The sequence below is a fragment of the Rissa tridactyla genome, chromosome 3 (genome assembly GCF_028500815.1).
Source record: "Rissa tridactyla isolate bRisTri1 chromosome 3, bRisTri1.patW.cur.20221130, whole genome shotgun sequence".
Lineage (NCBI taxonomy): Eukaryota > Metazoa > Chordata > Aves > Charadriiformes > Laridae > Rissa > Rissa tridactyla.
Window position 1 is genome coordinate 33701537 of NC_071468.1, and position 25584 is coordinate 33727120.

The 25584-nt window shown below is 37.0% G+C and overlaps 1 protein-coding gene across 1 annotated transcript in view; it reads right to left on the bottom strand.

The window, feature by feature from the left end:
* DNAH8 (dynein axonemal heavy chain 8) overlaps positions 1-25584 on the bottom strand; it is a 132701-nt gene that overhangs the window by 21033 nt on the left and 86084 nt on the right. The window contains exons 63-77 of the mRNA XM_054195249.1: positions 19824-19927; positions 17846-18022; positions 16344-16511; positions 14924-15136; positions 13393-13530; positions 12939-13066; positions 11717-11888; positions 10769-10924; positions 8485-8640; positions 6907-7089; positions 5271-5376; positions 4153-4405; positions 3864-4054; positions 2948-3069; positions 230-345 (exon numbers count right to left, since the gene is read on the bottom strand). Of these exons, the coding sequence (XP_054051224.1) occupies positions 230-345; positions 2948-3069; positions 3864-4054; positions 4153-4405; positions 5271-5376; positions 6907-7089; positions 8485-8640; positions 10769-10924; positions 11717-11888; positions 12939-13066; positions 13393-13530; positions 14924-15136; positions 16344-16511; positions 17846-18022; positions 19824-19927 (2383 nt within the window). The remainder of the gene's footprint in view (positions 1-229; positions 346-2947; positions 3070-3863; positions 4055-4152; positions 4406-5270; positions 5377-6906; positions 7090-8484; positions 8641-10768; positions 10925-11716; positions 11889-12938; positions 13067-13392; positions 13531-14923; positions 15137-16343; positions 16512-17845; positions 18023-19823; positions 19928-25584) is intronic.

Consider the following 25584-nt stretch of genomic DNA (forward strand, 5'->3'; position numbering starts at 1 on the left):
TGACATAAAAGCAAAACTATAAAAAATATTGTCTGGAAATAACACTTTTAGACTCTTCAGAGGATAGCTCCGAAATGAGTAAATTAAATCATATTTCATGTGAGTGAAATAATATTTCATGTCACCCCAAAATTAATAAAAATTACACTGTTATGATAATAGCATACCGATAGACTAAGACACGTGACACAACCATATATGCATTTACCAATTTTCTGAAGATGCTCACCTGATGAGTAAAAGCTTGCGAAAGGTATCAAGTGAATCATATCCATCAGGTATAATTTCTTCCTCAGGAGCATCCTTATCAAACCAACTTTTCCATCCCTTTTCATTACAGGCTATCTAAATTTATTACATTAACACACACATAAATAAGCTGTAGAAAAATCCCCTTTTCTATAAGAGTCTATAGCATTTAAGACATACACCATGTGAATTGCTATTAAGATATTACAAACAGAAATTTTAGTATTAAGATCCAAGCTCTTAAGCTAATCAGTTATGCATGGATTCCCCTCCCAAATACATGCAGCTACTTAAGAAAAATCAATAATTAGCAGAAGGATTCTATACTACAAGAGAAACATACTATGATTAATTTATTCCTTCTGATCACAAAGTAGTAAGAGGAACAGAGAAATCTGTTCCAGTACAGTCCAGCCAGCCAAAGAATCACAAATTAAAAACAACAGGTTCTAGTAAGCTTTTGACTTGAGAAAGAATATATCTGACCAGAGATACGATCATTATTTAGGCATGTCTTAGAACCTATGACCTAATAGGACAAGGGATACTGGCGTACGGAACGTAGTGAAAACTGCTATGCAGTTGAGTCTTTAATGCAGTGACCGAGAAAAGTCAGTTACTGCAATATTCTCAGATCACTGGAAAGAGAACAAGGAACACACCAATACCATCTGTTCTGAAATACAGTTCCAGATGCCTATTATAAACCAAGGAGATCTGTCCAGTTGACTGACTTGGTTTCAAAAAGAAGCAGTTTCAGAACAACCTACACAAAGAATGGACTAGGAGAGGAGTGAGAAACCAACACACAGGGACCTCTTCCAACCACATATTTCCTATAATGAAACTCGTTCAGAGAGATTCATAAACATCAAACGTGCCTTTCTCAACCATAATCCAAGTCTGAGGAAAAAAAATGACTTAATAAGCAAATAGCTCAGTTCTGCATTAACTGATCTCAACCTGAGCAAATGCTAGGAGAGTATTCAGAGGAGGTACCTTCTCAAAGCTAGGCCACAGCTAGAGATAGGTTACTGAGCTAAGGGACTTTAGTTGGGCTCAGTACAATCATTACGCTTTCATTACATTATTTCTTTTTAACACCTTTCACTCAAACACAGCTGGAAGTAGTAAGAGTATGAAAATGAACAGGGTCATCTAAAGGTTTAAAGAGGAATATGTCTTTATTAAATTAAGTTAGGCATCTGGGACTGGAGGACTCAATTTTTAGAGAAGAAGCAAATTTGTAACTGACAAGAAAATAAAAAAATCATAGGCAACCTCTTGAGAACTGGGAATGACATTTTCAAGCTTTTTTTTTCTTTCAATCATTTTCTGTTTGTATCTAAATGAATAACGATACAGGTGTATTTAATACGATGAGACAAATAGAACAGCACATCTAATAAATAAGTAAAAGAGTATTAAAAAGATGTTATTTCCATCTTTGCATTTTCTATGGATATCCTAGTTGGCTCCCTCCCAGATTCCATCTCTATCTCTTACTAAAATCACCTAATTGGCACTTTTCAACTTGTAAATATATGACAATTTTAAGTTAGTGCTAAAAGATTAGTTAAAAAAGAAGCCTTTTGGGGTAATGTGGACACCTAAGTATTTTGGAGTCTAAAATTTTGTTTGCACCAATTCTAGAAGAGTCCAATAACAGAACCATTACAATCTACAAATTAAAAGGAAAATACATGCTTCTTCACCCCATGGCTAAATTTAAATAATGTTAGCAAGTGTACAGTGGCATGCATTTCTGGTTCTGGTGCCCTAACAACCCAGAGTGAAGGCCTAAGCGGAATTCCTCCAACCTTTTCCTAACTCAATATCCTGTTTTCATATCTCCAGAAACCAAACTCTGGAGTAAATGGGCTGGTATGTATCCAGATTTTGCCTTGATACAGAGTTGGGAAACAGTCAGGACTACAGCCAGCTACATTTATATAAAATCTCTGCTACCCTTCAGGGCACTAAACGCTGTCAGTAAATGGATTTGGCTGACCAATGCTCTAACAGCAAGAACTTAGTGTCCTGGCTATCAGCCCGATCAACAAGGAGTGCTTAGGAGGTACAGAAAGAGAAAAACTTAGGGAGTGTCATAACTGCACTAAAAAAGACAAATTTACCAAAGTAAAGAAAATAACTGATAAGCACGTCACAAGCTTATGTGCATATAAGTTCACATATGTCTTAATGAAACAAATAGTATTTTTACAGCTAGCTCATCATATCTGAATAACATGTTAACCTTAGAATGGAAATTAGTATTTAAAACCAAGCAGCAAACAACTTACTTGTAAAAGTCTATCAGACTCAAGATATAAAACATTGTGACTTAAAACCTGACACTCACAGATTAACTTTCTGAGCCTTTTTGATGCCTCTACTTTTTTATCCTTTCTCCTTATTTCTGTCCCTCTTTCACTGGCTTCCTTTTTTACTAGTTCTTTGTTCCTGTTCTCTTTCTACCTCAATGACTATAACCAAAAATACAATAAAGCAGATAAAAAAAATGTAGAGCTAATAAATATACCCTCATTCATGCTCCCCAACTGTTAATTTCTATGCCTTTACTCTCTGTTCTCTCTGGCCTTGTTGTTAACTACATCTCTTGTGCATTCTAAATGGGACCACAATTATGATTGGTAAACCAGTTATTAACATAAAAAAGATAATTTGTAGATATCACCTGATCCAAAATTTCTGCAAACTGTGGGATTTTGCTCAATTCTACTAGGTTTAACCACATCATGTCAAGAATCCAGCGGAAAGGTTTGGGTGGGCAAGCCTGTAGATCCAATGCTGCACCTCCTGTAGATAGAAGCATTCTGATGAAATACACATGATTTTCCAAGGTTCAAGACACATTTGACATTTCTTTTTAAATTATGTTTTCTGGCCCATGTAATTTTCACTGGAGTACTAATTGCACTCTTGTGTACTTAGCATTTTTTTCATAGACCATGGGATAATTTAATCTGAAAGGGACCTCAGGATTCATTTGAACACTGTAAAATTCAAACAGGTTTTATATGGGCCTCCACATAAGCAATCCTGACCGCATTTCATCAGAGGCACAAATTCACAGAGGAGGCAGACGCGGCCAACCAGGATACAGAAACATATTCTCTAAAAGTCAGTGTTAGCTCGTTGGCTAAAGTCAGAGAAAGCTCAAGCTGAAACTGATAAAAGACTGTAGCACCTCCTGGACTTTATGTGAAATTGTTCTGGCAGCTTAGAAGATAGCTTTATTCAGCTCCATCAAAGCAGAGAAGCAGAGGAGCAAGAAGTCACCTCATTTATAAAAATAAGGATACAAATATAATACAAAAATATGCAATTATTAAACAAATTGATGGGGAGAAGCAGAACTACCATCTTGATCTCAGGATAGAACATAGCCTGGGTAAATGGCAGAGATAGAACTGTAATGGGGAACTGCATTTAAATTCACTGGACCACAGTGGGGATAAGGACAGAGGCAGCTCTCACAGAACTGCATGGTTAAAAATATGCAGCCAAAAAAAAAATATCATACTTTGAAATGGTATCAAAGTTTAAAAATTAAAATTAGTTCTACATATAACACAATTTTTTAAACTTACCTCTAATGAGTGCATGAAACTCTCTGTTTTTCACGTGTCCTCTCTCAAGATCAATTTTTAATGTCAGGAGGAGGGTAAAGAGGAATTTGTGGGTTTCATACAAGCCTCTAACAGAATATGAGTAAGTTTCAAAGGTAAGATACTCAATAATATTTGAGATTCTTTTCTGAGGTAAGGGAGATTTCTTAGATCTGAATTATGAAACAAAGCACAAAGAAAGCATGTTAATAACAGCAAATACATTGGAAAGACAAACATCTGAAGAGTAGAAAAATCTGTGTCTCCCTACTTGGCCATGGATTGATCAAATAACTTCAAGAACTGAGCCAGTGAAGTCTGATACATATTATTGACCATGCTCATTTCTGTAATAAGAAAATAAAGAATGCTTCCACGTGTAGCAGCAGGTCGATATTCCTCCTGAGCAGTGTTAATCTTCACTTCAGTTTCCGCTGCCACAGACAACTTTTCAGCTACTTCAGCAGCTGTTTGCTTAGTTGTTTGCAGAACACCAATCAAGGATTCATCATCTACTAGGGAACCTAAGAAGACAAATAACGGATGTTTAGGACATCTTTATAACATTTTTTTCACTTCATATATGTAAAAATTGAAAGGTCAGATTACAGGAATTATTTATAACAAATGGAAATGATTTACTGAATTGCTGAAAGTTTTTATAATGGAGACCAAACAGGATATGTAACACTAAAAATTATTTTTATATTCAACATGCTAAACAAATGCATTCAACCTATGTCAATATGAATGTATCTACACTAATGGCTTTGCAGTATGTACTAGAGAAGTCACCTTTCTTACGCACATAACATACATATTTATACACATTACTTCAACTATTTTAAAGTCTGTTGATTGGTACACTCAAAGTCAAAAAGACTTGGGGTCCTAAAGGCAATGGTCACACAACAGTACTCCTGCATCTCAAGTACTTACTGATCAATTTGCTGGAAGTTACCACCTTCTTTTTCCACCAAAGAGACAATAATTGATCATGTGCAGTCTCCTAATATACTGCAAAAGACTTTCAACACCATTTAAGCTAGCCCATTTTACTTTGCATTTTCAATGGGTTAAGGATTTGCCCATGATCAGATACCTTATCTCATGTGAGGGGCAGAACACTCTCAAGAAATTGATTTGTTTCACAAAACTTTTTTAGGTGTTAAAAATACTTAGTGTCTTAGGGTTGTATATAGTGTCATGCTATAGTACCAAATCCCTCAGACACTGATAAATCACTGCAATTCAAATTTCTACCACTGGATGACCTCTTTTTGTATCTCGGATGGATAAATCAATTTCTGTATGGAAATATTCTATTGTGAATCAGCTTAATCTGCCTAATCTGCTTAATTCTGATTCTTTTATACTCTGATACAGAACCTCTAGTTGCACTTAGTTTGTACAGAAGGTTGTCTTCCAGTTCTTTCATCTTCCTCTTATTAAAAGTTACATCTTCCATGAGTTTAATTCGTTCTGCCTCTAGTTCCTATTATTAAAAAAGAAGAAAACAGCATGACACTTTATGGACTGTACCTATGAGTCATACTTAAAATTCAGTTGCTGATTTTTCAAGTTCATGAAACATGCATTTAACTTTTTCAGGTATGTAAAATGTGTTTCTATAACAACCTTTTTTATAAGCGGTGTTTATTCAGTATCTTATCAATGAAGTATCTTATCAATACCAAATGCTTGTGCTTAATTTTTTGTGTCATACTGACAGCCATACATAGAATATCCTCTAAGTGTACTTTTGTTATTTGGAAATTTCTATACTGAATCTGAAAAAAAATTTAGAAAATGGCTGCTATCTTTTTTCCATTTGAGCATTTCTTCATGATAGAATCATAGAATCATCTAGGTTGGAAAAGACCTTTAAGATCATCAAGTCCAACCATTAACATAGCACTGGCAAGTCCACCAATAAACCACATCCCTAAGAATCACATTTACATATCTCTTAAATACCTCCAGGGTTAGTGACTCAACCACTTCCCTGGGCAGCCTGTTCCAATGCTTGACAACCCTTTCAGCAAAGAAATTTTTCCTAATATCCAATCTAAACTTCTCCTGGCACAACTTGAGGCCATTTCCTTTTGTACTTGGAACAGGAGATTGACACCCGCCTCGCTACAACCTCCTTTCAGGTAGCTGTAGAGAGGTGATAAGGTCTCCCCTCAGCCTCCTTTTCCAGGCTAAACAACCCCAGCTCCCTCAGCCGCTCCTCATACAACCTGTGCTCTAGACCCTTCACCAGCTTTGTTACCGTTCCTTGGACACAGTCCAGCACCCCAATGTCCCTCCTGTAGTGAGGGGCCCAGAACTGAACACAGTATTCAAGGTGCAGCCTCCCCAGTACAGCAGGAGGATCACTTCCCTGGCCATGCTGGCCACACTATTCCTGATAAAAGCCAGGATGCTGTTGGCACCAGGATGCTCTTTCACCTGGGCACACTGCTGGCTCATATTCAGCCGTCTGTCAACCAACACCTCCACATCCTTTTCTGCCTTGCAGCTTTCCAGCCACTCTTCCCCAAGTCTGTAGTGTTGCATGGAGTTGTTGTGACCCAAGTGCAGGACCCGGCATTTGGCCTTGTTGAACCTCATACCATTGGACTCGGCCCATCGATCCTGCCTGTGCACATCCTTTTTGTAGAGCATTTCTACCCTCAAGCAGATCAACAATCCTGTCCCACTTGGTGTCATCTGCAAACTTACTGAGGATGCACTCCATCCCCTTGTCCAGATCACTGATAAAGACATCAAACTGAACTGGCTCCAATACTGAGTCCTTGTGAATACCACTTGTGACCAGCCGCCAACTGTATTTAACTCCATTCACCACCACTCTCTGGACCTGGCCATCCAGCCAGTTTTTCACCTAGTGATGAGTATACCCATCCAATGAGCAGATAGTTTCTCCAGGAGAATGCTTTTTCTACATGCTAAAACCAGGTAAATTAAAAAAAAAATAAAAAATTAAGTACCCTATGGTTTGTGTGTACTGTTGGTTTACCTGTTTTTCAGTAAGAATTACTCTTCTCAGTAACTGATTCTCAAGTCCTTTCATTGTAACAGTAAAATCAATAATTGATGTTTTTGCATTGATTTCAGGAGTGAAAGCAGGATTAGGTAGCTTTGTAGTGATGTACAGTCTAAATGAACTCATAACATCTACTTCCTTATCACCAACTTTCACCTGTGGAGTAAGTTAGAATAGTATTAAGCAGAGCAAAAGGAGCTTTATTTGATTCAATAATATTGACCAGAAAAAAAATTTACATTATTTGAAATGTCAAAGAAAGGAAGTTTATTTCACAATTCAAATTTGTCATGAAAATAACAATCAAGGACCAAAAGTAGCACTCCCCTCCAGGTAAATATAGGGATTATTTCTGCTGTGGGTTCTAATTAATGGCTCCAGAACCATTTGATTTAGGTTTTTTGCTTCTAATCACACCTCACATGAAGACAGTAGAAACAACTGACCTTTGGAGAAATCATTGTTCTCTTGTGTTCAGGTAAAAAAAAGAAATTATTTCATCCAACAATGGAACACAAATTATTGGAAATTAATTCTACATATACTAAGACTAAGTGGATCTTAATTTTTTTTTTTCTAAAGGAACCACAAATTAATTCAGATTTTTCCACAGAATTTTTTACTAAGTTAAGATATTCCAAATCAGCAGTCTAACTTGAAAGCTGCGTGTGCACAAGGAAATCTGATTACTGTCTATGACCCTCCAAGGACACTTCAAATACCTGGCTTAAGAAGGAGTAGGACCAAACCACTCCCTTAAGCATATTGTTTGGTCTGACGTTCAAATTAAACTACTCCACAAAAATAGCAATCATTTTATTTTCATTATCATCAACAATCTGGTCTACCATCTCTCTCATATCCCAGGCAGTTAATTAAGATTATTTGAGAAAAATACATATGGAAATATACAGCATGTGCAGGCATTTTATTTCAGGATGTTTGAAGGGAGGTTGTTTTTAAAATTTGGGAGTGATTTCTTTATCTAATGAAGGTCAGAAAGACTCATGATTTTTCAAGGTTGGTATTATACTTAATATTATTAATAAAACTTCATGCTTTCTGGCTTGTTCCATCAGAAAACAGTTCTATTCCAGATTAAAGATTCTGTAGTTGCTACAACTGGCGCTCCACACTAGGAAGAGTGAGATCTTATCTAGTCTATTCTATTCTTATTCTATTAATTCTTATAATAGTAATAATATAATTCTTATAATAATTCTTATTCTATTAATTCTGTTAAAGGATATAAAATTAAAGTGCTTGGAAATCAATAAAAAGTATTGTAAACATTCAATAGGATAAAGATAACTGGTTCCAGTTTGGAATCTTTAGTAGTAAGTTCAGTAGTTGAACTCAAATTTTAGACTCATGAACTTAATAGTCAGCAGAGGCTCTGTCTACTATATTTTATTAGTTCAGTTTGATTATTCACAGTACCCTGCTGAATACAGTGTTTACCTGATTCAGCAGAGGTTTGGAATAAAAGGGTCAAATATCATTCAGCACAAAGCTAACTACTTATTCAAGGTCATTTGTTTGATTACTAACCTTAAAAGAAGTTCCAGACTTCATGAAATTCTTTTCTAATATATTATCAAGGACTGGATCCAACTCTTCACCTATATCTTCAATCACAAGTGATCGTCCCAGTGAAAGACTATCTTCTAGGTGTGTACGGAAATACTTGTCATTCAAAGTTGTTACCTCAAAAAGTAAATTATAAATTGATATAAGAACAAAAACATTTCTTCAAAGTCTTACATAAAAACCACAGATGTAACTATGAAAATTTTTCATTGATTTTGTTAGTCGCATTTTAAAGAACTAATGAATATTGCCCGTGCAGCTATTTATGCAAAAACCTTGTGTATACAATGAAAAATACCATAAAAAGGTGATTTAAAAGATTGGCTGTAATGGAATCCACAAAACTTCATTATGAATTTAATAATGTACTAAATAAAACTGGTACAGTTTATTGGGAGCTGAAGATGTCAGATATATTTTTGAAGTCAGAGATACCTAACTTTTAATTTTCTATTCTGTGTCCAAGGACTAGATTTTCTAATTTTAGCTTTGAAGTATTAAGAAATTCTTTTTGGAAACCTGAATTCAGTCTAACAGATGAACTGCATTTAGAGTATTATGAACTCCGATGTTTGAAATATCATGAAATGGTATTCATAATATCTGAAATCATTAACAGATGTGAATAAATAAATAAAACACTAATTTTGTATTGCTTCCTAGATTCTGACTTTCAGAAAGTTCTCATATTATTTTCAAGATCTTCTCCACAGGTATCAAATAGGGACATTCTCCCGGAAAACAGCTTTGCAGAAAAGGACCTTGGGGTTCTGGTGGACAAGTTGAGCACGAGCCAGCGATCTGCCTTTGCAGCAAAGGCCAACAGCGTTCTGGCTACATTAGGAGAAAACATTACCAGCAGGCTGAAGAATGTGATACTTCCCCTCTGCTCAGTACTGGAGACACATATCTGTAGCCCTCTGTCTAGTTTTGGGTTCCCTAGTATAAGAGAGACACTGAAGTGAATCCAGCAAAGGATCATTAAGATTGTTAGGGGATTGGAGGACTTGACATATGAAGAAAGCAAAGAGAGCTGGGATTATTTAGCCTCAAGAAGGCTCAAAAGGATATTTACCTATGTATATAACCACCTGGTAAGTGAGAACGAAGAACAGGGAGTCCAACTCCTCTTAGTGGCAACACAGTAACAGGACAAGGTGTAATGGGCACAAATTGAAATATAGGTAATTCCATTTAAACTGAGAAAAAACCTGAACATTTTATTGTTAGGGTGGTTGAACACTAAAACAGGTTGCCCAAAGACGTGGTGAGGTATTCAAAACCTGACTGGACACGTCCTGGGCAACCTGCTTCAGTAGATCCTGCTCTGAGCAAGGAGGCTGGACTAGATCTTCAGAGATCCCCTCCAACCTCAGCTTTTCTGTGATTCTGACAGTTTGCTTTATTAATGATAAAATGATAAGCAAGAACTTCACATTCACTTTACTCCAAGACTTAAAATCTTCAAAATCTAGAGATCCTGAAACCTCCCAGATTTATTGAGATTCAGGAGGACATGTGAGATTTTGCAACATTCAGGTTAAGGGTTTTAAAATACACGTTCCTTTTCCATTCACAAATGTGAAAAATCCATTTGTGATGCAAACTACAGGTGACATGTCTTTATGTTATATTTCATGAGCAGACATTTAACCCTATTGGCTTAGGCTACAAAAGAGCTATTAAAATAGCAGTAACGTTAGGATAGACTGACTTGTCTTGGGTTTGGTTTCAACTTGTTGTCCTCAATTTACCTCTGTAGCAGTAACTTCATGTATGAATTCCATCTAAGGTTCTAAATTCTGGACTGCATCAGTTTTGTCTACATTTTCAAAGCTGTAAGTTATCCTGCCTTTGTCTGTAATCTTATAAATAGTCGCCCACTTTAGTCTCATTAAATAATTTCATATTACACTCTTTTGCTATACTTTTTACCACTTTGCCCTCTGTATAGGGAATGTACTCACCAATTTTGAACACAAGGTTACCTCCTTCTCTTTCATACTTCTTGCTAGATTTCATAACAATATTTACTTACTATATAATCTTTTGTAAATCCTTGAATGGGATTTACAGCTCTTGTCAAGTATCCTGCTGATGCACCTACATCATTGTCAGTCTCCGCACAAGTTAAAGTTATCCCAGATATGTCTGTATGAGTTACAGCGACTCAAATGCAGACACACCCTAAAGCAATATTTGAAGAATGTAATAGAGCACATTATTCCGTTAAAACACTGCTCACCTGTAATTCATTTTCCTCTTCTTTCTTTTTAATCCATGATTTTCCCTGAGTTTGTGGGTCTACCAAAAGGGGGTATCTAGTTGCCTTAGTTACAATGATACCATTCTGAATTGAGAGATCATCTCCAGGCAGTCCTTGAAGATTCCACTCACTAATCTGAATAATAAGAAAGTAGTTCGGAATAAAATCTCACTGGAATTACCCTTCAGCTATGTTTGTTTGACGAAATAATGGGGACATCAAGCCAAAGGGGATGCATATCTGAACCTGCTGAAAAGTTATTAATGCAGATGGAAAAATATTTCCAGGATTTTATCTTTATGGATGTTTCTTACTACATAGAATGATAAAAAATATATTTTAAAAGTGTAAGAAAGTCAAAAGGAAGCTTGATAGACAAATTAAACATTGGGATCAATTAAGAGAAAACCATGCTAAGAGAGCTTTTGGGGCTTAATATTTACTGAAGAAACTTGGAAGATTCTGGCATTGTGCTCTGTTTGGTTTCTCATACATTCCCATTGAATGAAAAGACTTTATGCATTCTTTTTTAAATGTTATCTTTGATATAAAATTTATTTTTAAAACCAGGCTCAGATAATATTGGCAGAACCAAAAGCTAACAACCAAACCCACTGTTTTAGTAGATATGTGATCTATAGCTGTGGTGATGGGTTCTCAAATAAGACACTTGGAAGTGCACTGCCTTACTGGCAATTGTCTAATACTTCATTTGTTTACAAAATATAATTTGTTTATCTATCTAAACATTGCTTAGTACTCAGACGTTTAGTGGAAATTGCCAAGAACGTCTGGAAACCCCAGAACTACACTGCACAGCAATATTTGGGATTATAGTTCTGTTCTAACCAAGCATAATGCTGGCTAACAGTCACAAAGTATGTTCATTAAAATAAAAATGAAACGCACTAAGCACCAAGAACTTACTGTTGGCTGATCTACCAACATAGAAATCAGGTTCAAGTTTTCAGAAAAAGGGATTTTATGGGCTCTCATCTCTGCTTCCCATAAATCTTTAAGCAAAATATTCCTGAAGTTTTGATTAAAAGGTCCACAGTATGAAAGAAAACCTGTGCAGAGCAGTACATCTCCCACAAGTCTAGAAAAGGAACACAATCACAATTAAAAGGTGATGTACAATTTCAATTTCTATTGATTTAGACAACCAGCTTTTGAAACATAAGATCATCTGTTCTGAGGACAATTTAAGGAGAGAACTGTTGCTCTTTCAGAACAACAGTTTCCTTGTGTTTCCAAAATATTTTTGTTGCAAAACTTAAGAGTAGTATGGTATGAAAACATTATCTTCAGCCCTACAAAGTAATAAAACCCTGATGACCATTATTCCATTTTTCATAACTGAAGCAAGGAATTAGTTTATTTCTTAAAAATATGCCTGCAATACAATATTTATCAAAAGATACAAAATTAATTCTCTTGGAATGAGCTAACCTCACCAGAAATGCACAATTTCTCCATAGGAAATCTATGGAAACAGAAGCATTCCACAGAAGCTGAGCCTAAACTTTCAGGCTCTTTACCTTTAGCAACCATTTTGACAGGTTTCATGTTTTCTAGACAGCTAGGACCTCTGGCTCCTGAGCTGCTCAACATTTTGTCACTTGGAGAGTGGCAAACTCCCAAGTTTCCAAGTTTCTCAGAATAAGACCTACTGTCCCACATGCGTTTCGACACACAGAACACAGACTATAGGACAAAGGTTACTGTCTGGTCTCTAGGCCTCCTTCTTTTGTTCAAATATGACATATCAAAAGGAATGCTTCTTTTCATATCCAGTATTAGGGCAGGAATCCTTCCATTTTCCTTCTCAGTGTCAGCCTTAGATCATCCCTAGGTGCAGTGTTAGGGGAGCAGGAGAGGCAGCTGTAATACAGGCACATAACTGTGCCTGAAATAATCCCTTTCGAAATAAATTCCAAAATCGGAGGTATTCTGAACTCAAATACAAGCACTCAGCACTCAGGTATTCACTTATGGGAGAAAAAGTCAAATTTCAGGATACTTCACTTACTTGTGTAACTATATTAAGATTTCCAGGAGGAAAACGAAATTCAACTGTTGAAACTACTAAAATGTTTACTAATTCTTCAGGTTTTACACATTTTTTTTTCGCTGATAAATTTGATACCTGTTAATCCGAGATTTAAATTCTTTACTTTGCTGAGTCCACCTAACTTTCTCTCCACTCAGTCCATCTATAAGCGCAGAGGCTGCTTGCATCTTTCTTCTACACGTTTCTGCATCATTCAGTAAGTCCTAAAATTGAAAAAATGTGGTACTTAATAACAGAATGAAAAACTCTAAAGAGTTATTTTATATATTTTTGCATCCTCTTACATTTATTATGACCATTTTATTTATTTAAAACTCATTTTTGAGAACTCTAAGCACTTCTATTGTCTAATATGTTCCTATTCACAGAAAGAAGGAAATATGAGAGAACATAGATTGAAATCTCTTCTTTTTATACCTGAACCTCATCCATGTCATTCAAGGTAGCAGGCCCTAAATGCGTGTATCAGTTCCTGATTACGTAACAGTATTGCATCCAAGCAGTTTTCATAATACTAAAATACTCTTACCATTTTCTCCTTCATTGCTGCATCAAACTTTGCCTGCACTTTATCCAGTTCAGCTTGCTTTTCATCTAATGCCTCCTGAGCCTTTGCTAATTCTGCATTCGCTATTTTCAGGTAGCCTTCCTGTTTTGCCAAGTTAGCCTGCAAAGAGAAGAAATATCAAATCATACAAGATTTGAATATATCTTGATGAATTATTTTAAGTCTGATTAGTTTTTATTCCTGAGACAATAATACATCAAAATTATTTATATAAATATTAAAATATTTAATTGGAAAACTATGTCACATGTATATTGCAGATATGATTTAGTTAAATATGACAATATTATGACAATATGACAATATATGACAATATAACAGATATGTTAGTTAAATAACAATGTAGTACTACTTAAGGTTCCTACTATATATTGTCAACATTTTGTCTTTTAATAAAATTTACATTTAAAGAAACTGGTTAAGGAAATCAGGTTTATGATCTGTACATATTCATTAGCTTAGAAGAACAATCACTCAATTGTCTTGCTTGATTATATGCTTTATTATTTCTTTTTTATTTGTACATTCTGCAGCGATCAGTGATCACAACAACAGGAAATTGGCCCTTTATCGGCTAACAGTATAGCTTTTACCCACCAGAAAAAACATGGCCCTAAAACAGTGAGTCTTCCCATTCCTCCTAAACTGATATTTATGCTGAACACAGGAAATCCATTATAATTTTTATGAATCATCCACTTGCAGTTGCTTTTCTAAATAACACTTCTATCAGTGACAAAAAATGTGGAAAAGATTTGGAATCACCATTCACATGTTTTTTCCTTTTATTTTTTTCTTTGCTTTTTATTTTTTTTTTTTTGTAAACTGTGCTACATGTAGGGATTAAATACTTGTTTTAGAATCCAAAACGCACAATCACTGCATTTGAGTTTCTACATGGTCTTTACCTCTGATAAAAACTTTCATTCAAATGTTCACAAACATCAAAAAGAACACCCCCACTAAAGTAAAAATTACTCTTACAAATGCTTTACTCAGTTTGGTTCCCGCTACTGCAACATATCTCCTTTATTGATGTGAGCTTTGAATCTCTTCAGAATGGGCAAGGTATCAGTCTTCCACTCCAAGTTATCGTGTGAAAGCAAAAAAGGTAAAATAGCTGCAAACCAATGTTTGCAGGACTCTTTATAAAAAGAGAAGGAATGAAGATTCTCTCCCAGTACAAATTTTTGAAACAATTATAAAGTAATTCTAACATAATAAAAACAAAGACTGAAAAAAACTTTCACTGTACACAGTAAACCAGAGCACATAAATTTAATGCAGGCTAATTTTTTGCTCTGTGTTCTGTCTAGAATCAAGAAGAGGATATGAGGTTTTTTCTGCTCTTATCGTCCTTAGCCAATAAAGTCTACAGACAATTATGTCTGAATAGATTTATCTAAATATATTTTTTAAATCCTACTGCTATTAAAGTAAACGAACTTAAATTACATGGAAATCAAACACAAAGCAAGAGATGATGTATTACCTTAAGAGGTAAGACTTCTCTGTTAATACCATAGAATATTGCCATGGCTTGCGTCCAAGAGAGGAGTCCTGCCACATTACCACACACCTTTTTACCATGCTCCAGTGTGTAGTCTTCCATGCTAAAGTAAGGCTGGAGTAGTTCTACTGTCTCTTCATTTATTGTATCCTTAGGAAACTGCTGTAGACTCTGCAAGAATGGGCCACTCATAAGCTGCAAAAAACAACACAGGATATTTACAAGCTATTTACACACTTAACATTCAAAAGCTTGTTCATAGCAGAGTATGTTAAAAAAGTGTTCCTAAATTTTTTTTGTAAAAAGAGGTAGTTGATACAGTTAATATTATAAGTGGGCTATTCAATTGTAACTTGTCCCACATGCCTTTTATTATTTTATAGTTTCAACCAGTTACACTCCAGTAACTAGGCTTGCAAGTTTTTGATGTACTTTCCATCTTCTGTATTCCTGTACTGCCATTTAAGAAGCGGCATTTCATAAAATAAAAAAAAGAAAAAAAAAGTAAAAAAAGAACTAAGATAAAGCCTCACAGATGTATTTGTAACTTATCTAAAGAATGACAAAAAAGCCTGCTTATGGGCTTATGCATTTGTGAAATGTGATCTAAATTCTGCTGGGAAAGAAAAAAAATCACTTTTTTCTAACAACCGTTTAACATGTTAAAGGCAACTCATGGCATAACTGCTTATCCCATTTCACTATGTTGGCAGAAAATAAAAGGTTTTGATGATTACTTAATTTCTGGAAAAGCTTAAATAAAAAGAAAGAGCTCTATTCATATGCAAAATATGTACTTTCTCTTCATTTGGATAACAAAAAAAAGTTGAGGCAATCATATTGGCAAATTAATACACTAATAGTGGTATAATAGAATTTAAAGAATGGCAGGAGAAGGCACGGAAATAAAAGAAGATCAAAGTCCAGTAAGGAAGAGATGGCTGGCTAATCAAGGAATTTGGGCCAGGAATACTGAAATGCAGAATGCGAAAACCTATCTCTTAGTCAGTCAAATAATCTTTCAAACAACCAAGGAGCCTGGAACGATCCGAAAAGACAGTTTAAATGTGAACATGGAAGTTCCCAAGGAGAAAGGGATTTTCCAGAATGCCTTTATCTGATATATGGTTAAACATGATTGGTATCATTTATTTATTTGCTACCAGGTCATATGCCAGAAACAGGACAAGGAAAACTAAAGCTCCTGCTGCAAAAGTTTCTGAGCAATTAACCTACTACTTACTACCAAATAAACCCTATTTATATACTATGCCTATCTTAAAACCATATGTTTGCTTTTTTACAAAATTCTGTCCTGTTTTGAGTAAACAGCATCATAAAATCTCTGATATTCAAACTGCTATTTCTGATATTTAAGAAACACTGTTTGAAAACTACTTACTTTTAATGATTCTCCCCATGATGGCTTGCAGCAAGGCTTTTCTGGATCCATAGTAACTGGATCTACTGGCTTTTGGAATAGTAGCAAACAACAGTCCATGATCCTCATAATTAGGTGAGGAGGTTTTGCAAGTTTTCTAACAGTAGCGATATCCACTGGTTTGATGGTCTATTTGAAGAAAAAAGTAACAATGCTGCATTAATACCATTATTCTATTTTCCCATTCAATATCTTGATTTTAATGTTTGTTTGTCATACTTCTCTCTGAGGCAAGTTTGTACTAAGTACATAAAAAGAAAAAAAAGAGTAACTGGGCTTACTTTAATAAATTTCATAGTTTCATGAAACTTAATAATTTTCCTGGTGCTAAAGACATCACTCAAAATTTAAATACCTGGAACAGCAGTATTTTTTTAACTTGTCAGTCTAAGTGACTGAAGAAAAAGCATATTGTAAAATTGTATAGGACTTAATTAAAAGCAGTTTCCTTGGTAAAACAGTGTTTTGGGTTTTTAAGGATTAAGTGTCATCATTTATTCCGAAATGGATTTGGTTATTTTTGTTGGGTGTTATGTTATTATAGGTATGAGATACCTCTTTTCTACTTCATTTTCTCATAGCATCATTGACGCTTTGCTTAGTTCAATAACTAATACGATAATAATACGTGATTGTGAACTTCAAAACTAACACATTAATTTGTGTCTACAAAATACATGCATGTCACTACCTGTCTAGAAGGAGTAGTTCCAGACACGTTATAGAAATGACAGGATAATGTATGAGTCCGCACATTTTATAAGTGAATTTTGTCACCATTTTTGGAAGTTTCATCTATCTCATTATCTAAATGTCAGTGTAAGAGCAAACAATGCTCCTTTTCTGACTTTTTCCACTCAATATTTTTTGTCACACGAATTCTGGTAACTGGAACAGAAGGCCTTAAAAATATAATACATCATTGATTTCTGATTCCAGAGTTCTTTATTTTTTAATTGTTCAGAGCAGAATAATGACATTATTTAGTGCAGCAATGCCTTCAAATTTCTTAATCCTGATTCTGATCGCCCTGAATACCCTTTGTTTCTTCTTTCTCCTCCAATGAAATGGGGTTTTTTTTGGTGAAGGAAGAGATAACTTTTTATTCCTCTTAAAAGAAAGATACAACTAGTTGAGTATGATGAAAAAACATCCTTCGAGCATAAGAAATATTTTCTTGAATTCAGAATAACAGATATTCTAAAGGCGTGCATGACTTTTTGAAAGATTTACACCTTCATAATAACCAAGTATTAGGCTGGAAGCAGAACAAATACTATAAAACAATCTCTAAAGCAAAATGTGGGCTCCCTAAATATTCGTCAGACACATGACCACCAACTGTGAAGAGCTGGCAACAGCAGTCAAAACCAAGTGACAACTGCATGTTGGTGGCTCTAGCCTTTCTTCCACAGGTGACTCAAATAGTACTAAACTAATCAAAATATAAGAATTTTACTTACATTCAATGCAGCTTCTGCTTCTTCTAAGGCTGGTTTAGCTGCCTCCAGTTTAGTTTCTGCTTTTACTTTTTCTAAATCAATTTCATCTACGATTTTTTGTGCTTTATCTTTCACACCTTGGACTTCATTTTTTACTTTAGCCGCAGCTTCAGCACTTGCTGTGACTTCTGCTAGTACCTTGGAATTGATATTAATTGATAATTGGAATTGATGGAATTCCATCCATAAATGATAAAAATCATAAAAAGGAATTGATAATAAACACATGAAATGTACAGATCTAAATGGTGGAACAAGTGATTAAGTTATCAGACACAAGAGAAAACAGCTATGTAAAGGCTATTATATAGAAAAATACAAACTCTAACTATATATGGCATTATATAATTATGGAATAAAAATGAATACAATTTACAGAATCCCCACAAAGAAATATCATATGAGTCTTTCATCAGGAGTTGGTTAGTAAAAAATGAATTATTTTTTATAATGGATAGAAGACCTTTCAGTGGCTTTTAAAGCCCGTTTTTTATCCTATGATGGTTTTTTATCCTATTTGAACCTATACTTTTTCAATACAATAAGTGTTTGCTTTTTTCATTACAATTCTGCAGAGAAAAATAAAAATAGCATAGCTAATAAAACTAACGGAAGATGGCAAATGATCTGCACCAATGGTCAGCCTTCCTTTTACTCCTTTAGTGTAGAAGACTAACTTTAATTAGTCTACTCAAAGAACAGTCTCATGTGAATTCACAGACTGAAGTTATCCATTTCTGTCTGGTTCTTCAGCAAATGTATTTTTAATTCTCTTGTGCATGTGTGACATACAGTTCAGAATGTTTTTTGACCAGTATCAGCTATAGGGTCAAGGCTAGCACTCTACGGATTTACAAGAATATAAACAATGCTCTCAAACACCTGTGAGAAAAAAGAATTTACAGATAAAATCCCCAAATCCCTCAATTTTTTTTTTTTTGTGTGTGAAATCTAATTCTGGTTTCTATAGGGCTCAGTACTAAGGGAAAGAAAGAAATATGTAAAATCTGAACAATATTACATGTAGTTTAAATAAAAGTCTGTTCTTTTATTATTTTTCCATACCTCTTCTATTTCTGATGACCCAGAAGTAGTGCCCAACTGAAAAAGTTGACAACTAAGAGGCTATGTGAAGGATTGCCACAGAGCTATTTCAAAACGTATATCAAATCTAAATATTAAACAATATGAACTCTACCAACATATCTGTCATACTCCTGAAACGTGAGAAGTATCATTTCATCCCTTTCTGTAATGATTTTCTCTCTTACAAGATAAAAGGCCTTGAAGAATGCAGGCAGTCCCTTAGTCATCACTGGCCAAAAGTTTCCTCTCCAGTGCATATTAAATATGCACCACCATAGCATTATGGCATCTTTCTGAAAACAGAATGCCTACATTAATCTATTCCCTAACATACATTTCCAGAGAGTAATTTTGGAAACTAGATTTCTACCAGACCACCAATCTCATGAACACATGGACATCTTGTTAATGTAAAAGACAAAATATGAAACTGCACTGTGATGAACTTTTTTCTAAGGAATTTTAAAATACTGAAGTCCTGTTTTTGTCTGTTAACTTCTTACCTCCAAGTAAGTGCACGTATACCCCCAAATTTAATAAATGTCAATCAAGCACATGAAAAAACATGAAACAAAAAAATGAAACCTGATGCTTATAGGAGTGGATAAGAAATAGGAGGAGAACAAGGCAGGCACTCAACTTCTGTTGCAGTCTTAAAGTACACTCAGAAGCACTTTCAGAAGCAAATGCTGAACCAACATGCTACAGAGAGAGGACTGAAACCTCATTTTAGACCATGATGCACATTTTTTGGCTTGTACAAATTACAAGAAAATTCTCCAATAGCACTTTATGCCCCTATATATCCCAATGCTTTCCCCTGCCTTTTGCTATTTAACACTCAAGTACTTACTTTATCTGCCTTAACAGATGCCACAGCCAGTTCCTTCTCCTTTACAGCCAACTCCTGAGAGAGTTTAGCAACAGATTCACTGGCCTCCATCAGCTTAGACAGACCTATTAAGTAAAAGATAAAACTCAGAAAAATGAAAACTGTTCTTTTCCTGGTTAGATAATACAATCTAGCTCTAGGATCCCAAATGCCTTGTACCTTGTGTCCTCATTTAAATTTGCTTAAAGGAGAGAAAGTGGGTCTAAGCAGTCATACCATTATGATTGTGCTTACTATTCAGTTTTCATGGATATGAATAATTTCACAAGGTGCAAAATTATTATAAACAAGGTTGATTTTTCAAAAGAGAAATCCATACTTCTTAGCTTTAGTTTCTTATAGCTGTAAACAGTACCTAAAAGTGTATAGCTGGGACATTACCTGCAATAAAATACATCCTTATGATCACAAAAAAATTAAAAAGAGAAACTTAAAAACAACTTAAAAAGAGAGGAGAGAGAGGAGAGAGAGGAGAGGTATGTGAAGGATATGTTGTGTCATAAAGGCACAGGACAGTCAGAAAATCGGACTTGATACTGCATTTGTATTGCTGCATGAGGAAATGACATAAATATTATAATAAATAAATAATATTGATAAATAATATCTATGAGGCCTTCTACAGATAGCTGAAAGTAGCCTCACAATCGCAGGCCCTGGTTCTCATGGGGGAAATTCAACCACACTGGTATTTGCTGAAAACGCAACACAGACAGGCACGTACAGTACAGGAGGTTTCTGCAGAGCATCGATGATAAGTTTTTGACACAGGTGGTAGAGGAACCAATGAAGAGAGGTGCCCTGCTGGACCTTGTGTTGACAAACAAAGAAGGACTAGTTGGGGATGTGAAAGCTGGGTGTAGCCTTGGCTCCAGTGACCACGAGATGATGAAGTTCAGGATACTGCATGGAAGAAGCAGGGCAAAAAGTAGAATTACAACCCCGGACTTCAGAAGAGCTGACTTTGGCCTCTTCAGAGACCTACTTGGAGGAATCCCATGGGCTCAGGCTCCAGAAGGAAGCAGGGTGCAAGAGAGCTGGTTAATATTCAAGCACCGCTTCCTCTAAGCTCAAGATCAGTGCATCCCTATGAGTAAGAAATCAGGCAAAGGGGGCAGGAGACCTGCATGGATGAGCAAGGACCTTCTGGAAAAACTAAAATGGAAGAAGGAAGTCTACAGAATGTGGAAAAAGGGACTGGCCACTTGGGAGGAATGTAGGAACACTGTCAGAGTATGCAGAGATGAAATGAGGCAGGCTAAGGCCCACTTGGAATTAAACCTGGCAAGGGATGTCAAGGGCTTCTTCAAGTACATCAGTAGCAAAAGGAAGACTAGGGAAAATGTGGGCCCGCTGCTGAATGAGGTAGGTGTCCTGGTGACAGAGGATGCAGAGAAGGCAAAGTTACTGAATGGCTTCTTTCCTTCAATCTTTACTGCTAAGGCAGTAAAGGAACTCAGGAACCCCGGACCCTGGAGATAAGAGAGAGAGACTGGAGAGAGGAAAACTTTCCCTTGATCAAGGAGGATTAGGTTAGAAATCATTTAGGCAAACTCGACACCCACACATTCATGGTCCCTGATGGGATGCACCCATGAGTGCCAAGGGAGCTGGCAGATGTTATTGCTAAGCCACTCTCCATCACCTTCAAAAGGTCATGGAGAACAGGAGAGGTGTCTGAGGACTGGAGGAAAGCCAGTGTCATGCTAGTCTTCAAAAAGGGCAAGAAGGAGGACCCAGGAAATTACAGGCCAATCAGCCTTACCTCCACAGAATCACAGAATTGCTTAGGTTGGAAGGGACCTTTCAGATCATCTAGTCCAACCATCAACCTAACTCTGACAAAAACCATCACTAAACCATATCTCTAAGCACTATGTCTACCCATCTGTTAAATAGCTCCCTTTAAATAGGGATGGTGCGTCAACCACTTCCCTGGGCAGCTTGTTCCAATGCTTACTAACCCTTTCACTGTAAAAATTTTTCCTAATATCCAGTCTAAACCTCCCCTGGTGCAACTTGAGGCTGTTTCCTTTCATCCTATCATCTGTTACTTGGGAGAAGAGACTGACTCCCACCTCTCTACAACCTCCTTTCAGGTAGTTGTAGAGAGTGTTAAGGTCTCCCTTCAGCCTCCTTTTCTCTGGGCTAAACAATCCCAGCTCCCTCAGCCACTCCTCATAAGACATTCTCCAGATCTGAGGACAGATTTTTGGCTATTCCTGAGGTCCACATTGCATGCTGAAGCCTCTCTAGCCTCTCCTATCTTCTTCATTACTGAATCTTAAAATCTTGCAACTTGCCTGGAAGCATTCCCGTTATCTCTCTCCCTAAAGGCTAGAGTCAGAGCACACTTGCAGTTATACATTTGATGTGCGATGTTTCTCTGTGAAGTCTCTCCACCTTTCTGTTACCACAGCCAAGCATTCTCTCCTAGCACGTCTTATTCTTCTAACATAGCTGCCTCAGATCAGCCTACTGCCGGTCTACAGGCTCTTTATTATTACTCGCCAAAAGACAAGTTATTTTGCCACTCTCAACAATAAAGTTCAAAGGTATATTCACTGAAAGACATTGACTGGGAGACAAGAGAGATATTTTAGAATCTTTTCTTTTCCCAGACATATGCCACTTCCTAAAATACTCTGAGGGATAGATGTACATACACACTGACATTCTACTCACCCCTCCCACTCCTCCGACAGCAATTTCCAGAATGGTTGTTACTTCACTTCACTGCAAAGAAAAGTTCTGAAAGAGAAGCTATGAAAGGGAAAGTGATACCCTTTGCTGCATTACCTTTCCCTGCTACAATCCTAGAATTAGAAGAAAGACAGATGGACAAAGAATGGGAATACGCAGAACAAGAATTGAAGAATTTCTGTTATAAACAAGAAACCGTTACAGTTTCTTCACGTCCCCTACATATTTCCAATCACAAGAAATATTACAACAGTACCATGCCAGTAGGTAATGCTTTTTTAGTGCCTGTAGTCATAAATGAATACCTGATTTAGGCATTAGAAACACGACTAGTTCTTTTCGAAGAGATATTTAGAACTCTGTAGTTTGATGCCACTGCCAGCAATAGATGCGCAGAGCCTGGAGAGGCATCACAGGTCAGCAGGTGAACACCTGGAGTGCAGTACAAAGGAATTCCAGTGACTCCAGCCAGTAAGACAGCTTCATTGGGGGCCCAACTTAAATGCCTCTCTGCAAACGCACGTAGCATGGGGAATAAACAAGAGGAGTTAGAGATGTGTGCACGCCTGCAGGGCTATGTTCTTATTGGCATCACATAGATGTAGCGGGATGGCTACTATGACTGGAGTGTTGGAATGGAAGGATACAGGCTCTTTAGGAAGGACAGGCAGGGGAGGAGGGGGTGTCACCCTCTATGTCAAAGACCAGCTAGAGTACATGGAGCGCTGCTTGGAGATGGATGAGGAGCTGACCAAGAGTTTATGTGTCAGGATTAAAGGGAGGGCAGGGACAGGTGATGATACAGTGGGGGTCTGCTACAGGCCACCCAACCAGAAAGACCAAGTAGATGAGGCCCTCTATAGACAGACAGGGGCAGCATAATGTTCAGAAGCCCTGGTCTTCATGGGGGACTTCAACCACCCATGTTACCTGTTGGAGGGACAACACAACAGGGCAAAAGCAATCCAGGAAGTTCCTGGAATGAATTGATAATAACTTCCTTCTCCAAGTGATAGAGGAGCCAATGAGGAGAGGTGCTATGCTGGACCTTGTTCTCACCAACAAGGAGGGGCTCGTAGGGAATGTGAAGATCAAGGGCAGCCTTTGCTGCAGTGACAATGAAATGGTGGAGTTCAAGATCCTTAGGGTGGCGAGGAGGACAAACAGCAAACCCACTACCCTGGACTTCAGGAGAGCAGACACTGGCCTCTTCAGGGATCTGCTTGGTAGAGTACCATGGGATAAAGCCCTGGAGGGAAGAAGGGCCCAAGAAAGCTGGCTAATATTCAAGGATCACCTCCTCCAAGCAGTGGAAATTTTTTGAGAAAGTTTCTTAGGACACAGTAAACAGTGGAGCACGTTTGGAGTCAGGGATGATGAGTATTTTTGTTGTTTTGTAATACATCTTTTCTATGCAAGTGAAACTATTTAGAATATTTTCTAACTGGCATGAATATTGCCCATGAGCTGATGGACATAATTTTCTGAGCATCAATGATATAAAGATGCTGCAGTAGAAGATGTATAAGTACATGGTCATTTTGTTTTGAATACCACATAACGAATTAGTTATCATATCATGTGAGAGGCTATGAAAATCTAATCTACACATGAAATTTTATTGACAGTGATGAAGATACATAGGTTACTTCTTTTAAATTATTTTTGAAAACAGAAGAACTGGAGAAAGAACAGAAAGAAAACCCCACCCTCTGAAATCTTCAAGAATCTCAGACTTTATCCTCCTCTCAAGAAGGACTAATGATAAGAACTGACAAAAGATCCATACAGGGAAATTTGCATAACATGAAAATATTGAGGATGAATTGGCCCTCTACAATCCACTCTAATTCAGCAAACAGTTTATGAATAAAATAAATATCTGTATGTTCTTATTCTATTCTTTTCTTCATGTGACATGTACCAGCTGCATTGTTAATAATTGTTTAAATGCTACATCCTTTTGGCTTTGCATGAAGAACATTATCATGTATAGTTCTCTATTCTGTTAGACTGATATACAGTATCTTTTCCAATAAAGACTAAGTTTCCTAAGCTGTTCAGTTGCCTTTGTAGATTTACAAAAGCATGACTAGATGCAAACGGGTGAAAACTGAAATTGTATTCTGAACCCATTAGGTACTAATCTAATGCTAAAAATTAGGTCATTTCAAACAGATACACAAAATTAGAAGAACATTTCAATCATACCATGCTGGAGGGAAGGGATGCCATTCAGAGGAACCTGGACAAGCTTGAGAGGTGGGCCTGTGCAAACCTCATGAAGTTCAACCAGGCCAAGTGCCAGGTCCTGCACCTGGGTCATGGCAATCCTAGGCACAAATACAGGTTGGGCAGAGGACGGCTTGAGAGCAGCCCTGAGGAGAAGGACTTGGGGGTGCTGGTGGACGAGAAGGTCAACGTGAGCAGGCAATGCGCACTTGCAGCCCAGAAAGCCAACCACATCCCAGGCTGCATCAAAAGGAGTCCTCAACACAAGAAGGACACGGACCCATTGGAACGTGTCCAGCGGAGGGCCACGAAGATGATCAGAGGGCTGGAGCTCCTATGCTATGAGGACAGGCTGAGAGAATTGGGGTTGTTCAGCCTGGAGGAGAGAAGACTCCAGGGAGACCTTATAGCAGTCTTCCAGTACCTAAAGGGGGCCTACAGGAAGGATGGGAAGGGACTGTTTATCAGGGATTGTAATGATAGGACACGGGGCAACGGCCTCAAACTGGATGAGGGTAGATTTAGATTGGATATCAGGAGGAAATTCTTTTCCTGTGAGGGTGGTGAGGCACTGGAACAGGTTGCCCAGGGAGGCTGTGGATGCCCCATCCCTGGAGGTGTTCAAGGCCAGGCTGGATGAGGCTTTGAGCTGCCTGGTCTAGTGGGAGGTGTCCCTGCCCATGGCAGGGGGGTTGGAACTAGGTGATCTTTAAGGTCCCTTCCAACCTGAACCTTTCTGTGATTCTATGATACCTTTCTGTATTTCAGATCCCTATTTATAAAATGA